This window comes from Salvelinus sp. IW2-2015, linkage group LG4q.2, assembly GCF_002910315.2.
Source record: "Salvelinus sp. IW2-2015 linkage group LG4q.2, ASM291031v2, whole genome shotgun sequence".
NCBI lineage: Eukaryota > Metazoa > Chordata > Actinopteri > Salmoniformes > Salmonidae > Salvelinus > Salvelinus sp. IW2-2015.
In genome coordinates this window covers 13770246-13786925 of record NC_036843.1, presented here as the reverse complement: position 1 = coordinate 13786925, position 16680 = coordinate 13770246, and the positions used below count along the sequence as shown (strand labels likewise).

General features: G+C 43.0%; 1 protein-coding gene across 4 annotated transcripts; it reads left to right on the top strand.

Annotated features, from left to right (window-relative positions):
* Positions 1 to 1496: 1496 nt before the first annotated feature.
* On the top strand, positions 1497 to 15131 carry trmt61a (tRNA methyltransferase 61A). 4 transcript variants are annotated; one of them, XM_023986741.2, is made up of 4 exons: positions 1497 to 1776; positions 2719 to 3122; positions 9183 to 9449; positions 14191 to 15131. In XM_023986741.2, exons 2-4 carry the CDS (start codon positions 2792 to 2794, stop codon positions 14481 to 14483), a joined length of 891 nt encoding a protein of 296 aa, XP_023842509.1. In that variant the 5' UTR covers positions 1497 to 1776; positions 2719 to 2791; the 3' UTR covers positions 14484 to 15131. The 4 variants fall into 4 exon arrangements, with proteins under 4 accessions (XP_023842509.1, XP_023842506.1, XP_023842507.1 ...); XM_023986738.2 differs by having other exon boundaries at positions 1497 to 1869; positions 2760 to 3122; XM_023986739.2 differs by having other exon boundaries at positions 1498 to 1776; positions 2760 to 3122.
* Positions 15132 to 16680: the final 1549 nt, after the last annotated feature.

Here is a 16680-nt window from a genome sequence, read left to right as displayed (position 1 = left end):
GAGGTTTTGAAGCCAGCGGTCGGCCATATTGGCACTTCTCACTAGGCACAGGCCTCCATAGGAATGAATGGAATTCTACAGTATTTCAATTAAATGTTTCAAGTACAAAATTTCACGTATTTAAGAATGTATTTTTTTATAGTGGGGACAGTAACATTAGTAATCTAAAAAATAAATACTTTAAGGAAAGTATTTGTTATTTTTATGTTTAGCTCACATAATATCATTTTTAAGTATGCATTAAGGTGTCTGTAATAGAATACATGTGGCAAAAACAAATATGTTTTACAACGGTGTAGGGAGGAGTGCTGAAATGGTGGTGCGGTGGCTTCAACATAGCGCCCCTTAATTAGTAATCTAGTGTATATATAAATCTTTGGTAATTACACATTTTCTCTTATTGTATAGCCTGGCTACGGATATCATATAACAACAGTTGAATTTAAATGTGGGATTTTTTACACATTGTTAAATTATATGAACTTCTTTGGCCTAACTAGAGCCATATATTTTTTATTTTATTTTTATTTGTATTTCATCTTTATTTAACCAGGTAGGCTAGTTGAGAACAAGTTCTCATTTGCAACTGCGACCTGGCCAAGATAAAGCATAGAAATTCGACACATACAACAACACAGAGTTACACATGGAATAAACAAAACATACAGTCAATAATACAATAGAAAAAAGAAAACAAAAAGTCTAAATACAGTGAGTGCAAATGAGGTAAGATAAGGGAGTTAAGGCAATAAATAGGCCATGGTGGCGAAGTAATTACAATATAGCAATTAAACACTGGAATGGTAGATGTGCAGAAGATAAATGTGCAAGTAGAGATACTTGGGTGCAAAGGAGCAAGATAAATAAATAAATACAGTATGGGGATGAGGTAGATAGATGGGCTGTTTACAGATGGGCTATGTACAGGTGCAGTGATCTGTGAGCTGCTCTGACAGCTGGTGCTTAAAGCTAGTGAGGGAGATATGAGTCTCCAGCTTCAGTGATCTTTGCAGTTCGTTCCAGTCATTGGCAGCAGAGAACTGGAAGGAAAGGCGACCAAAGGAGGAATTGGCTTTGGGAGTGACCAGTGAGATATACCTGCTGGAGCGCGTATATACACAGACTCTGGGCCTAAATAACTGTTCTTTGCTAAAACTGTTTGAAATTCCTAGGGATTCATAAACAAATGTAGGACCATCATGTAAAAAATTATGATTTACAGTTAATTGATTGTTCTGACTTTTTTTTTTTTTTTATATTTTTATTAGTTCCAAATTTGTTATAACAAATTCCCCCCCCCCCCCACCCAACCCAAAGAGACAAAAACATAACAACCAAACATACACAGAAAAAAAATCCAATAATAAAAATACATTAAAAGTATAATATGCAGTCGCAGATAATTAAGCAATAATGCAGATTATGTTCTGCTTTTTTAAGAAATGCCATACGTCATCAACTGGAGCCTGCGCATCTCAGTTTGAAAATAATTTTAAGCGCCGCATTTGCGCGTTTTCATAGATTTATATATCATCTAAACAGCCTCATTCATTGCAGGATTCATGATTACTGTGAAAGCGAATAGTGTAAATGTTTGTGAACAGGAGCCTCGTCTGGTCAGTCTGATGACAAATCCACACGTGAGCTCTGCAGCATTTGAACAGCAAGTAACAAGTCCTAACTGATCATCAACCTCTCAACATAGCTAGAAGTCACTTCGCACATCTAATTCAATTTTGCTTTTATAGCTGCAAGTACCTAACTACATTTGATAAGGTATGTCAAAGTTTGCTCGCAAGTGTTTTTCGCCGTGACTGTTCATTGACTAACGAATGGGGTCAGATTTAGCGTCCAACCGCTTTTCCATAGGTAAGTTAGCTAGCTAACGTAGCGAGCTAGTTAACTATTGAGATGCGTTTTCCACAGTGAAGTTGCCGAATAGCGGACTTGCAAAATCAAGATTAGCTATGTATATTTGTTGTTGGCGAGTTAAACTATCGTTAACTTAGTTGGTAAACGTTAGCTAAATTGACTAACGTTAGTTTGCTAGCTAACGGTTTAAAATGTAATGTATCTAACGTTAGCTAGCTACAGTAGCTACCAGATTGATATGTTAACTTACTAGCGCGCTAACGTTAGCTACAAAAGTATCATAACTAACGTTATGTATTTAAAAATTCACAAACGACTTTTCACTTAGTTTCTCCATATTATTGTCCGCCAGTCACACTGAAGTGTCTCTCCACTGTTCTTATTCGACAAACAGTTTAGAATTATTAAATCATACTTGTTTTCAAAACAAATAATTAACGCCGATACAGTGCACGCACATCAAATCGCAGTAGTCACATAACAAAATATTTAGCAGATGTCATTGTTGGTGTAGCGAAATGCTTGTGTTCCTAGCTCCAACAGTGCAGTTGTATCTAACAATACACACACATCTAAAAGTAAAAATGAGCATTTGAATGAGTATGAAAGTAACAAACCCATTTTGGAGGGATTTTGATCATATTTGACAGACCACATTTGTCCATTTAAAAGTACATTTTCAACTCGCATAGAAGAGGCAGGTCTGATTTCACCTAAACTATCAGCTAATGTCGCCCAATACATTGATCAAACTTGTATTTATATTAATTTGTGAAAAGGATGTTCTGGTTGTCATGGGGGAAATGTTTACTAGTTTCCACTCCTTTTGACTTCATTTCTTTACAGTGAAAACACCTGAAACTCTTCACTTTGGTTCCCTCTTGTAGACCCCCGTGATAGGAGTCAAACAAGGCCGGCCATGAGTTTTGTAGAGTATTCAGAGTTTATCCAGGAGGGCGACATTGCAATTATCTTCCTGGGTCATGACTCAATGATGCCGGTCAAGGTGCAGCAGGGTGCCCAAACACAAACACGCTACGGAGTCATCCGCCACTCCAAAGACCTGATAGGCCAGCGCTTTGGCACCAAGGTCACCTGCAGCAAAGGTGGCTGGGTCTATGTGCTGCACCCCACTCCTGAGTTGTGGACCCTCAACCTGCCCCACCGCACCCAGATCCTCTACACAACAGACATTGCCAACATCACCATGATGCTGGAGCTCAAGCCTGGCTCTGTTGTCTGTGAATCAGGTGAGAGGGACAAAACCAGCTGTTTTCCAACTTTATGTAGCTACTTTATCTGAGGACATGAGTCATTTTAATCTTTCCATAACTTCACCCATTGCACTGAATAATTGCTTAGCATACTCATAAAGTAGAAATATTACATGTTTCATGTTCCCTATAAGAGAGGGACACAGATAATGAGAAAATATCTGGAGGAAGTATTTGTCATAGACTAGTGGTAAGCCACTCAAAAACAAAAGGATAAATGTGACGCTAATTATTCTTCGAACAGAGGTCGGTAAGCGAAAGCTCCCGCTCAAGAGCCGAGGGAAGTGGTTGGGACAACATCACACTTGGCTTTTGGTGATGCACGCCAAGTTGTCATGATTATCAAGAGTTGAAAAAAGACATTGTCTGTTTTCATTGGGTCACAGCATCACATTTACATTGAGGCCTGTTGAAATTATGCTCTTTTAAAGCAGAGATAAATTAATGTTGTGGTTTTACATCCCATTATTAACCTATTCAGTTAAGCGGTCAGTTATTTATGACAATAACCTGATCTGAACTAGACTTGAGATGGAACATCACAGTAGTACCATCTAGAAATCTCCCCAGTAAGGAGTGTGAACTGGTTGAATTCAATGCAGAAGTAAAGTGATTGTGTGTGGGTGGTTAATGGATGTTGACGCAGCCTGGGCTGTGTACGTGTCTGGCTTGGAGGGTCTGGGGGCAGATGGCTGCTTTTGCTGCAGTGCTTCATCATGTTTAACTGCTGTGCTGTTCCTTCCTTCACGGGTTATAGACGGAACACCAGTAAACGTGTGCGAATTCCCAGATGGCGTATCGATGAACAAAACTGCTTGGTCAGCCCCTGACATAATGGGGAGCTGCAACATGTCTGCAGTATTGTCACATTTATTAGCCTCTTCATGTGGGTGTTTACTTTGCTTTGAAAAAGGTCTGGTTCCAAAACATACACAGGGAGCAAAAAGCTAAGGCATTACTACAATGCACCATTGCATGCCGAGTCATTTTTGTTGGTTGGTTTTGAACTTGTGTAATATAATGTAGCCTAATTGAGTGATGAAAGACCCCTAATGTACCAACCTGAGGATCACCTGCCCTCTCTTAGATTTCATAATTTTTTTGACATTGAAACCATGTTTCACTCTAGAAAATAAATACTTATTGGATGTCTGGTCAGATGTTATTCCTAAATGTTGATTATAATAGCTGACAAGACTGGAAGCTTATCAACTGGTTATATGTAAAATCTACTTTATTACCTGCTAATACATGAACACTGGATGACGACAATAAGCCTATCTAAGCGATAACTTGTCCAATCTCAGGGGTGACTTATATTTTGTGTCCTGAGTGACTTTGTGAATGAGCTATGTAAACAGGCAGTAATTATCAGTTGGCTGTTCTGAGCACACCATGTGTTGTAGGGGAAATGCACAGTCACATAGAGGAGTCATCTAGATTGCGCTGAAGGTCGCCATTCTAGCCCCAGCCCTAGCAGAAGGTCTCATGTTCTGCTCCTTCACATGTCATTGTTTAATTTCTTCGCTGACCAGGCTCCATCCTGCTGCCAGGAATAGAACTTTTGATAGGAGTCCCAGGTCAGGGCTGTTTTCATCAACGCTGGCTTTATGGGAAGGCTAATGGGTGCTCACTGCTCAGAGCCTCTGAAGAACATGCCAAATGTGGCTGCCTTGTTATCCAATCAGGTGGCACCCTCGTGGTGGGCATGGGCTGAGTGCCAGTGCTAATGGCCATTTTGTGAGATGGGGAGAGACTTTGGGCTCTTGTCCTGCCGCTCATCCTCAGGCAGCAGAAATGTGCAATGTCTCTTACATTTATTTACATTTTAGTTATTTAGCAGACGCTTTTATCCAGAGCGACTTTGTGCATTCATCTTAAGATAGCCAGGTGGGACACCACATCACAGGCATAGTAAGTACATTTTTTCTCAATAAAGTAGCTATCAGCAAAGACAGAACTAGAAGGGTGTGGTGATTATTTAAGATACTCTTTGAAGAGGTAGGGTTTCAGGTGCTTTCAGGAGAGGGGCAGGGACTCTGCTGTCCTAGCTTCAGGGGGAAGCTGGTTCCACCATTGTGGTGCCAGGACAGAGAAAAGCTTGGACTGAGCTGAGCAGGAGCTGCCCTCCCATAGGGGTATGAGGGCCAAGAGACCAGCGGTGGCAGAACGAAGTGCTCGGGTTGGGGTGTAGAGTTTGAGCATAGCCTGAAGGTAATGAGGGGCAGTTCCTCTTGCTGCTCCGCAGGCACCACCATGGTCTTGTAGTGGATGCGAGCTTTGACTGGAAGCCAGTGGAGTGTGCAGAGGAGCGGGGTGACATGGGAGAACTTGAGAAGGTTGAAAACCAGACTGGCTGCAGCATTCTGGATAAGTTGCAGGGGTTTGATGGCACAAGCAGGGAGCCTAGCCAACAGCGAGTTGCAGTAGTCAAGACGGGAGATGACAAGTGCCTGGACAGTCAACTTCACACATCAGCAAACCATACTCACAGATGGCGCTCTATCCCTCGGTCTTGACCTCTTTCGCTCTCATTCAGTCTTTGTCTCTGGCTCTCACATGGCAGGCTTATTAAATTAACAAGGCCACTCAGATTCTGAATAAGCTCTTGTAACCAGTGGAAGATGGAAATGGCATGTCCTCAGTGCATGCCGTGCTACAATTTGCAGAACAAATAGGCCTTCACATGTACTTTGAGGAATGTTCCTGCTTGGTAGTACCATGGAAGGTGACTAGATGTTTTAGATATTTGCGATTTGAAGCACCTTAGTGCGTAAGAATTGTCATAGTACAACATCACACACACTTGAATAGGATTTGAGCAGAGTTGTGAATGAAATCAGGCAGTAAACTACACTGAACAAAAATATAAGCACAACACATAAAGCGTTGGTTTCATGAGCTGAAATAAAATATCCCAAAAATGTTCCATATGGAAGAAACGCTTATTTCTCTCAAATTTTGTGTACAAATTTGTTTACATCCCTGTTAGTGAGCATTTCTCCTTTGCCAAGATAATCCATCCACCTGACAGGTGTGGCATATCAAGAAGCTGATTAAACAGCATGATCATTACACAGGTGAACCTTGTGCTCGGGACAATAAAAGGCCACTAAAATGTGCAGTTTTGTCACACAACACAAGCCTACAGATGTCTCAAGTTTTGAGAGAGCATGCAATTAGCATGCTGATTTGAAGGAATGTTCACCGGAGCAGTTGCCACATAATTGAATGTTCATTTCTCTACCATAAGCTGCCTCTAATGTCCTTTTACATTTTGAACCGGGTGCCCCATGGTGGGGTTATGGTATGGGCAGGCATACAGTGCATTTGGAAAGTATTCAGACTCCTTGACACATTTTATGTTGCAGCCTGATTCTAAAATGTATGCAATTTCCCAACCCCCCCTTATCAATCTACACACAATACCCCATAATGACAAAGCAAAAATAGTTTTTGTAGATTTTTTTGTTTGTTGCGTTACTTTGTTAAAGCACTTTTGGCAGCGATTACAGCCTCGAGTCTTCTTGGGTATGACGCTACAAGCTTGGCACACCAGTATTTGGGGAGTTTCTCCCATTCTTCTCTGCAGATCCTCTCAAGCTCTGTTAGGTTGGATGGGGAGTGTTGCTGCACAGCTATTTTCAGGTCTCTCCAGAAATGTCTGGGCTCTGGCTGGGCCACTCAAGGACATTCAGAGACTTGTCCCAAAGCCACTCCTGTGTTGTCTTGGCTGTGTACTTAGGGTTGTTGTACTGTTGGAAGGTGAACCTTCGCCCCTGTCTGAGGTCCTGAGCGCTCTGGAGCAGGTTTTCACAAGGATCTCTCTGTACTTTGCTCATTTCATCTTTCCCTCGATCCTGACGAGTCTCCCAGTCCCTGCCGCTGAAAACATCTCCACAGCATGATGCTGCCATGGATGGTGGCAAGTTTTTTCCAGAAGTGACGCTTGGCTTTCAGGCCAAAGAGTTCGATCTTGGTTTCATCAGACCATAGAATCTTGTTTCTCATGGTCTGAGTTTCCTTTAGGTGCCTTTTGGCAAACTCCAAGCGGGCTGTCATGTGCCTTTTACTGAGGAGTGGCTTCCGTCTGGCCACTCTACCATAAAGGCCTAATTGGTGGAGTGCTGCAGAGATGGTTGTCCTTCTGGAAGGTTCTCCCATCTCCACAGAGGAACTCTGGAGCTCTGTCAGTGACCATTGGTTTCTTGGTCACCTCCCTGACCAAGGCCGTTCTCCCCAGAATGCTCAGTTTGGCCGGGCGGCCAGCTCTAAAGTCTTGATGGTTCCAAATTTCTTCCATTTAAGAATGATGGAGGCCACTGTGTTCTTGGGGACCTTCAATTCTGTAGACAGTTTTTGGTACCCTTCCCCAGATCTGTGCCTCGACACAATCCTGTCTCGAAGTTCTATGGACAATTCCTTCGACCTCATGGCTTGGTTTTTGCTCAGGTGTGTGCCTTTCCAAATCATGTCCAACTAATTGAATTTACCACCGGTGGACTTCAAGTTGTAAAAACATGTCAAGGATGATCAATGGAAACATGATGCACCTGAGCTCAATTTCGAGTCTCATAGCAAAGAGTCTGAATACTTATGTAAATATATTTTTTATAAATTTGCAAAAATGTCTAAACCTGTTTTCACTTTGTCATTATGGGGTATTGTGTGTACATTAATGAGGTAATACATTTTAGAATAAGGCTGTAACAACTAAATGTGGAAATATTCAAGGGGTCTGAATACTTTCTGAATGCACTGTAAACTACGGACATAGATATGTACACAATTCCTGGAAGCTGAAAATATCCCAGTTCTTCCATGGCCTACATGCTCACCAGGCATGTCACCCATTGAACAAGTTTGGAACGCTCTGATTATCGTGTACGACAGCGTGTTCCAGTTTCCGCCAATATCCAGCAACTTCCCCAGACATTGAAGAGGAGTGGGACAACATTCCACAGTCAACAGCCTGATCAACTCTAAGCAAAGGAGATGTTGGGCTGCATGAGGAAAATGGTGGTCACACCAGACACTGACTGGTTTTCTGATCCACACCCCTACTTAAAAAAATATAATAAAAAAGTGTTTCTGACCAACAGATGCATATCGTTATTCCCAGTCATGTGAAATCCATAGATTAGGGTCTAATGAATTTATTTCAATTGACTGATTTCCTTATATGAACTGTAACTCAGTAAAATCCTTTGAAATTGTTGCATTGTTGTTTTATATTTTTGTTCAGTATACAAAGCCTTGGAAATGGTTTACCATGCAGCACTACCCACACACAGCATCATACTAAAATGAGTAGTATCCTTTCCTTTAGACCCTTCATATACAGTTGTTTAGACCAGACACTTGTCATCCAGTTGAAGGTCCAGGAGAGAGACTGGTAGTAGTACAGCTCTCAACCCCTCTGCTGTTCCCCTGGCTCTGTCGGTCATCCGGTTAGTTGACTGGTGTGGCGTTAGCAAGTCAATGTGCCGCTGTGTGGTAAACATTGCCCCCATTGTTGCCATGAGAACAAAAGCAGCAGTGACGCAATGTCAGGAGCGGGAGGAGGAAGGGGCACTGTAGCCCATCACCATGTTCCCCTGCCTTGTCACATGATCACTTCAGATGCGATCAGACACAACTGCAGTTATTGTTGTGGTCATATGACACTCCAAGGTTTGATTACTTGCACAACTGTACTACTGTACATCAGACCCGTTGATTGAGTATAATGACATGAAAATGGAAGCACTTCTGTATTGATCTGTTTTCTACATTTTTCTCAGTTGTTGTGAACGCCCCAGTCATCTATAACAGGATTTCCAAAACTCGGTCCTGACCTTTTGCCCTAGCACTACATAGCGAATTCAAATAATCAAAGCTTGATGATGAGTTGGTAATTTGAGTCAGCTGTGTAGTGCTAGGGCAAAAACCAAAATGTGCACCGGGGGGGGCAGGACTGAGTTTGGGAAACCCTGATTCATGACACCACCACTGCTACTAGTCTCATAACCCATTCCCTGTATGTTTTGTTTGTAGGCACGGGCAGCGGCTCTCTGTCCCACGCCATCCTGCGCACCATCGCGCCTACTGGTCACCTACACACTGTGGAGTTCCACCAGCAGCGTGCTGAGAAGGCGGCTGAGGAGTTCAGGGAGCACCGCGTAGGCCACCTGGTCACCGTCCGCAACCAGGACGTCTGCAAGGAGGGCTTTGGAGTGACGGGGGTTGCAGATGCTGTCTTCCTGGACATCCCCTCCCCCTGGGAGGCTGTCAAACATGCCAAGAACGCCATGAAGAGGCAGGGTAAGAAGGGGTGTGCGTGTGTAGAAGCAGCCAGGAACTTGGTCCAGAGAACATGACTTTGGCTTGTCCACTCATGAATCCCAGCCAGCCTTTGTTCTCTGGCTGTGCAATGTAGTACAGTCAGTGCCATATTGGATATTGATCTGGGTCAGCAGAGCTCTCATTAAATGTGGCCTTGGCTCAGCTCATGCTTGTTCCTCTCTGTTACTTCCTTGACACACGGATGCAGAATAACGTGACCTGACTAAAGAGCATGCAGTGGTCTCCATGGAGATCAGGACCCATGTACAGTGGCGACAAGCCTGGGCAGGTTGGCAGCTTAGTGGGGTGGTCAGTATGTGTGCGTGCGTGACTGTATAGGCTAAAGGTGGGACATGGGTAGAATACATCACAAGGTTATAAAGTATTCACATAGTGCCCTAGGCTAGTACAGTTACTTACTTGGGATCACTGGTTTATAAACAGCTTTATAAAATATTTGTATAATCCCAAGGTGCATAAACAGATGGAATGTGGGACATGGACTAGTAACGGTGCAGAGAGACTCAGCACCCTTTCCTACGTTCTCTCCCGTGGTAGACTGTTCAGTCCTCCCTTCTATGGTTTCACGTCTGCGTTTTCCTCTCTAGCTATCTGACCCTCCCTTACACACACACACACACACACACATACACACACACACACACACACACACACACACAGAGCCACAAGCAAACAGACAGATATCTGGATGTAGAATCAGTCTCATGACCATACAGGGTTATGTGCTGCAGGGAGGTAGCGTGAGTCTCCTTTAGGCAAGGCACAATTTTGTTCCCTCTCTTCAGGGCTGAGACACTGGAGTCCCAGTCTCTCTCACACTCCTCTAGAGGACTGGACGCTATGGAGCCGTCTCTCTCCATGCTTCAGCCAAGGGCATCTAGCATTTGACCAGTCAATTATACCGCCCATGTGAGCTTCACATGCTCCTGTACAGTCCTTGTGTAACCACTAATAAAGGAGATTTCCGTACATTTTCCTTTCCCTGCTTTAGATTTGGTCTGTAGTATCTGAGAACCAGGGTAAGGGGAAGAATATGGAGCAGAGGAAATGGCTGTCTTTTTTTCTCTCTGTAATTCTTTTAATTATTTGGCCAGTGGCCTGCACCTTTTATTTAGAGAAGCTGTGCTCAGAGGACCCTAGATCCTGGCACAAACCCTCCTGCCCCCCACACACCCCCTCTGTTTGCCAAAGACATGGGGCCGATTGGGGCTGTGTTTTGAGCTTTCCAGAGAGAAGGGCTGCTCCTATTTGTCAATGGAACGTCTTATCTGAGAGATCCCACGTTTCCAACACTAGACATTGGCTGTGTCCGAAATCTGGCTTGCCTACCTACTACTTACTTAAACTGCGTACTGTACTAATTGTACTACATACCATTTAGAACGTACTGTTTAGTAAAATCGAATGCAGTAAGCAAGGAATATCAGCATACTAGGCTCATCCTACTGAGAGTACGTCATACATTTTGAAATCTGTTACTCAATTATTGCACCCACACTGCTCGCGCACGTCAATGAGCGTCTGTGTTGCCAAGGGCAAAAATATAAGTCCTTTCTATTTCTGACGCAGATCACAGATCACGCTGCAAGTCCTGCCTCTCCCATCTCCTCATTGGTTTATAGAAGCAGGTACCCACGTGCCAGCTCCTCATTGGTTATACCCGCGTGGGTGATTGAAAGACTAACTGTGTTGCCGGTTGTCATGGTAATACTATGAAAGTTTAGATGCCAATCACAATATAAGTTCAAATATGGAAAAGGCCTGGAAGGAGAGATGACTAGAAACGATTCGGTTGACCGTTTTATGTGTGGATTAATTGTCGGAGTAGAGGACCTAAACAACCTAATGTTTATATCCCAGGACAAATTAACTAGCAACAGCAAGCTAGCTAAATTGGACAAATTAGCTAGCAAGTGCAAGCTACCTAGCTAAATTGCCATAAATGTTTAATGCTTTTCGACCTGTCCCCAAATTAATATAATTGGCTCAGAGTTTGTTTTGATATTTTAAGCTGGGTGTCGTGATCGCGTTTGGTGTAGGACAAAATACATTTATGCACGATGGCGCGCGTAGCCGGTTTGGGTTTTAATGCACAATTGCGTTGATTCCCGCCATTCGTTGATTTTTTGTACAGTGTGATCCCTCAGCTGGTGTCAGGCACACATGGGTCTCGAAAGACAATTCTCTTCCTCAATAGTGTGCAGCGAATTCTACTATAACAGATGAAAAGCCTAAATGAGTATGACATCCTGGCATTTAAAGCATACCACAGTTTCAGAATTTCACATACCATAAACATTTATTTTTTCGCATATCCAAAATGCCTGCTATTTGTAATGCAAGTACGGGTATTCGGACACTAGTTTTTGTAAGGGCTTGTCTAGTAAGGCATATCTTACTTTATTTCGACTTTGGTGTGTGTGTGCTTGGCACATACTAGTAAATGTCTGCATGTGTTGCTTGCTGGACTCGTTAGGCTAAAAAGCCACCTCACTTTGTAGATTTAACAATAAATTATTCTCCCAGTGAGATTTTGGCATCTGTAATAGGTGTGTGATTTAGACAACATTCTTTACTCAGTCTGTCAAGGTTCTTGAAGATATTTTGGTAAGCTGCTCTCATACCCTGCTGTGGTTCTATGGAGCTTGTGTTTAGCAGAGAGAGGAAGATTCTTTGCAGTTTGCACACATTCTTGGATGTTAGTTAATGATGTGTGTAGGCTGTTTCTCTGGATACTTTAGCCCAGTGGAAACGCATGCATAGTCTTGTGTGTTTGTGATTCTACACACCCGTATTGCGTTCTGCTTCATCTTTCAGATCTGTGTATTACAACACTGGTCCTGTGACTGATTTCTTGTCACCATAGAAGCAAAACATGCGCACACAATCTCCTCCCTGGAGCCTGAGTGTTGCACGTCCAGGTTTTGGCCAGAGAGGAGGAGGAGGAGGAGGAGGTGGTGGTGGAAGTAGACTAGAGAGCAGGAGGAGGAGACGATTCTAGTGATCCTGGGTTAAGTGGATCTGCTGTGATCCTGTTAAACTACACTAATGAGTGGCAGGGCTGTCCCTCTCTCCCACTCACCTGTCCTAGTCCAACCGCTTTACTCCATCTGTCCTAACAACCCTCTGTTATCCTTTATTAGGCCTGACCACACAGAACGCACACAACGTCCCTGTTTTATGATGAGGACACTTGACAATTCCTGACAGTCTCAGGACTGCTCAGACTGTTAAAGCAGGCCTTAAAGCTGCAAAGTCTAAGAAGCAGTACATTTGTTTTTTGTGCGCCATTTCTGTTTCCTGTTCCTAACTTTAGTTTTTACGTCTTTTACTTTCGGTTTTGTACACCAGCTGAAAATAAAATGTTTGTTATTGAAAATCTATTTCACCGCGGTTTAGATGGTACAATGATTCTCTACACTCTGGGTGCTTATTTTGTCACAAACTGAAATTAGGTGAACTGTTAGATTTTAGCAACCAGGAATTGGTGGAGCAATTTCTGCATATTGCACCTTTGACTCATCTTTATCGGCTGGCCTTCCCTTCCTTGAAGACTTTTATGAGATAAAATATAATGTAAAAAAATAAATATAGATATTTATTTTCTCTTATTTAATGCACTTTGAAATTATTTTTGTGTTGCTATGGTGATGACCCTTGTTGACCAGTGGTTGATTGAGAGAAGCAGAAGAGGTGGAGCTAGTGGTGACCAGGTTGTTGTCAACACAAATCCAGAAAGTGTGTGAGAGCTATTGTTCAAGGCATTCGACAACTAGCTAGTCAAAACATCTGAGACAGCCTTGCATTCTGACCAAGGCTGCCTGGCCTCAGATGTTTTGACTAGCTAGTTGTCTTCTACTTCTCTCAATCAACCAATGGTCAACAAGGGTCATCACCATAGCAACTACAATGACTTGGGCAACCAGTGGAACATTTCAATGTGTTCTTCTTTAAACTAAACTGGTCATGTGTATAGCATTTTACTCCTTGCTTTTAAAATGGTTGACTTGCTTCTTTATTGTTCAACATAACACACAAGAACAATAAGATGTTTATGATTAGGCCAATATCTCATTGTTGTGAATATCTAAAAATCTTTGGCTTTGTAAATCTCTTGACGTGTTTGATGTCAGCATTGGAATCCAATTCACCAGCCGAGTCTGTCTTAACCTGTCTTCTGAATCACAATATGCCTCTTAAAGGTGGCTAGAGGAGTGTCCAAAATCTCCATTAGGGATGAATAAACCAAACTCTGGAAGTTTACATAGATACTGCCAAAAGTAAAGAGTGTGAGATTTGAAACAGAATAACTGACTCAATAACTGGCTCTCCTTTTCTCTGCTTATTTGTCCTCTCTCTGTCTATCCTGTCATCTCCTTCTGTCCCCACCTCTCTGTCTCCATCCTGTCATCTCCTCCTGTCACCACCCCTTTCTCTATCCTGTCATCTCCCCATCTCCTTCTGTCCCCACCTCTCTCTCTGTCTCTATCCTGTCATCTCCTCCTGTCCCCACCCCTTTCTCTATCCTGCCATCTCCCCATCTCCTTCTGTCCCCACCTCTCTCTCTGTCTCCATCCTGTCATCTCCTCCTGTCCCCACCCCTTTCTCTATCCTGTCATCTCCGCATCTCCTTCTGTCCCCACCTCTCTCTCTGTCTCTATCCTGTCATCTCCTCCTGTCCCCACCTCTCTCTCTGCAGGGGGTCGTGTGTGCTCCTTCTCCCCGTGTATTGAGCAGGTGCAGAAGACTGTTGAGGCGCTGGCTGATGAGGGTTTCCAGGAGATCAGCACTCTAGAGGTTCTGCTGAGGGTGCATGACGTGCGCACCATCACACTCCCCTTGCCGGACTTTGGGTCCGACCAGCCCTTGGAGACCCCGACTGACACCCCAGTCCCTAGCAATGCTTCTGTTCTCTGTAAGACAACCACGCCGCCCAGGGACATGGCAGGGCATACTGGCTACCTTACCTTCGCCACCAAACCCTCTGTGTAGAGGACTGACTGCTGGAGGTTGGAGTGGGCAGAGACTGTTGTCTAGGAGACTATGCCTGGGGAACTCCACAAGGTCTAAATGCAGTGCTGATGACTTGGGACCTAACCTGACTCGGGTGGAAAACCTGCTCAGACTGATTTACTGTACTTTCCCTTCCTCTCCACTGCTCAGCTAAAACTCTACATTTCAGTCGACAGCTGACATCCTTTTGGAGAGAGACATGATTGAGAAATAGCTGCTGTTTTAGGCTATTTCCAGTGTCTTTCATAGACTTTGATGAATGTATACACACAAACCCACACATCCCTAACACACTCTAACAGAGGGAGGGAAGAGCGGGCTAAGTGGGATTCTATAAATAGGCTGCTGATTGCTTAGGGTCTCTACACAGGGCTGTGAAGAGCTGTCTGAGAGGTTCGCTCTTAGTCTTTCATGTACAATCGCTCTAATCATGCTACTGATATGTTCTTGCATCATTCAGGATTGAAATAATAGTATCTTATCCCCCATTGTTACCCAGTTTCTCTCTGGAGGACAATTTTTTTGTTGCAATTTTTACATTTGTAGAATGGTGGGAGAAATTGTGTTTTGTCTCAGCTGAGGGGGATGCTGTAACAAGGCTAAATAAACACCTTACCGTTCTTCCTACTGCCCTCTGCTTGTGACGTTTTCTTTAACTATGGTCTGCTATTATCATCATTGCTGGATGGCCGGTGGCTCCAGACCAAAAAAGGCAGAGAAATGGCAGCCGTTCTAGGCTGGGAGGAGGAGGAGATGTTCTCCACTGCTCTCTTTCTCTTTGTGAGGGACTGTAAACCTCACTTTGATTGTAGATGAAACAGACTGTTACTCAGAAAAACACAACCTCTGCCCAATGACATTGTCCTCACTCCTTACGCATGACCAATGATGTTGTACAGGTTTGTTTCAATGTTTTCATAATGGGAGAACCTAGAGGTTATGTAACACTTAAAGGTTTGTGTTCTTTGAATAAAGCTCCCTACCGTGCTTAGAAAGTATGTGGGAGATGGGATGGTGAGTTGGTTATTGAAGTAATTGTGGGATTTTTGTGGGTTAACAGTCCTTTGTGGTCAGGTCTCCTGTGTAGAAGCTGACCCTGTTGGTGGGAATTTTTTTATAGAACCTTTATTTTCAATGCAGAAACCAAGGTCTCTTTTCCAGATTAGCCCAGTATAGCACCACAATACACAAACATTAAACTACACATTCATATACACAAAATACATATTATACACGAAAAGCAAAACACAATCATAAAAAAGACATTCTTCTGTAAAATGGTCCCCTAACAACTTGAAATGCTCTAGAGGCAATATTTGTATTGTAGATCATTCCAGGAAATTGAAGTCTGATTTGCCTAACTCATCTCGACACCAAAGGTGTCTCTAGAGTTAACCAGCCCTTTGAACGGGTTTGGTAACTTGACATTTTAAATCTTAACAGTGATCAGTAAATCAGAGGTTTGTGGAGAGTGATGACTTCAAAGAGGTCCACCCAACCTTTGTGTAAAGAATACAGTGATGAGTAATAAAACGAAGGGTGCTATGAAAAACGGCTGCGAAGTGTTTAAGCGTAGAGGCTGCTCCACTTTGGTAAATAGTTTCACCATAATCAAGAACATATAGAAAGGTTGGCTGCACAATCTGCTAACTAGAGAGACTAAATCTGTTTCTGTAAATCTTAATTTCTTATTAAGCTCAGTCATATGTTTTTTTAAACGATATATCATTGTCAATTCAAATGAGAGAGTTGTCTCACCTGCAGTCGTGTCATCAGCCTGTCCCCAGCTAAAGAAGGTCTAATCTGGAGGACAGAAACTGGGAATAGCAGCTCTGAGCCCCTGGAAATCCCACCCTTAATCAGCTTGTCATTTGCACTGCTGAGCTGAGTTGTGGTACTAACTAATCAGTTACGTTACCAGCTAAAATATTGTATTCGGATTACAGATACTTTTGAAAAACTAGTTTACTTCTGGGATTATTTTTACATTTCTGAATGACATTCAACTCGAAAAAAGGTGCAGATTAAGTTTGTTCCACCTGAGCGAGTCTGACCACAAGTCAGAGATCATAGTGGATGACACCAAATGCGTTTGAATCCTTTTTATCATATGCTAATAGCTGAAAGTAATCAGATTACATTACTGAGTTTGGGTAATACAAAAGTTAAATTGCTG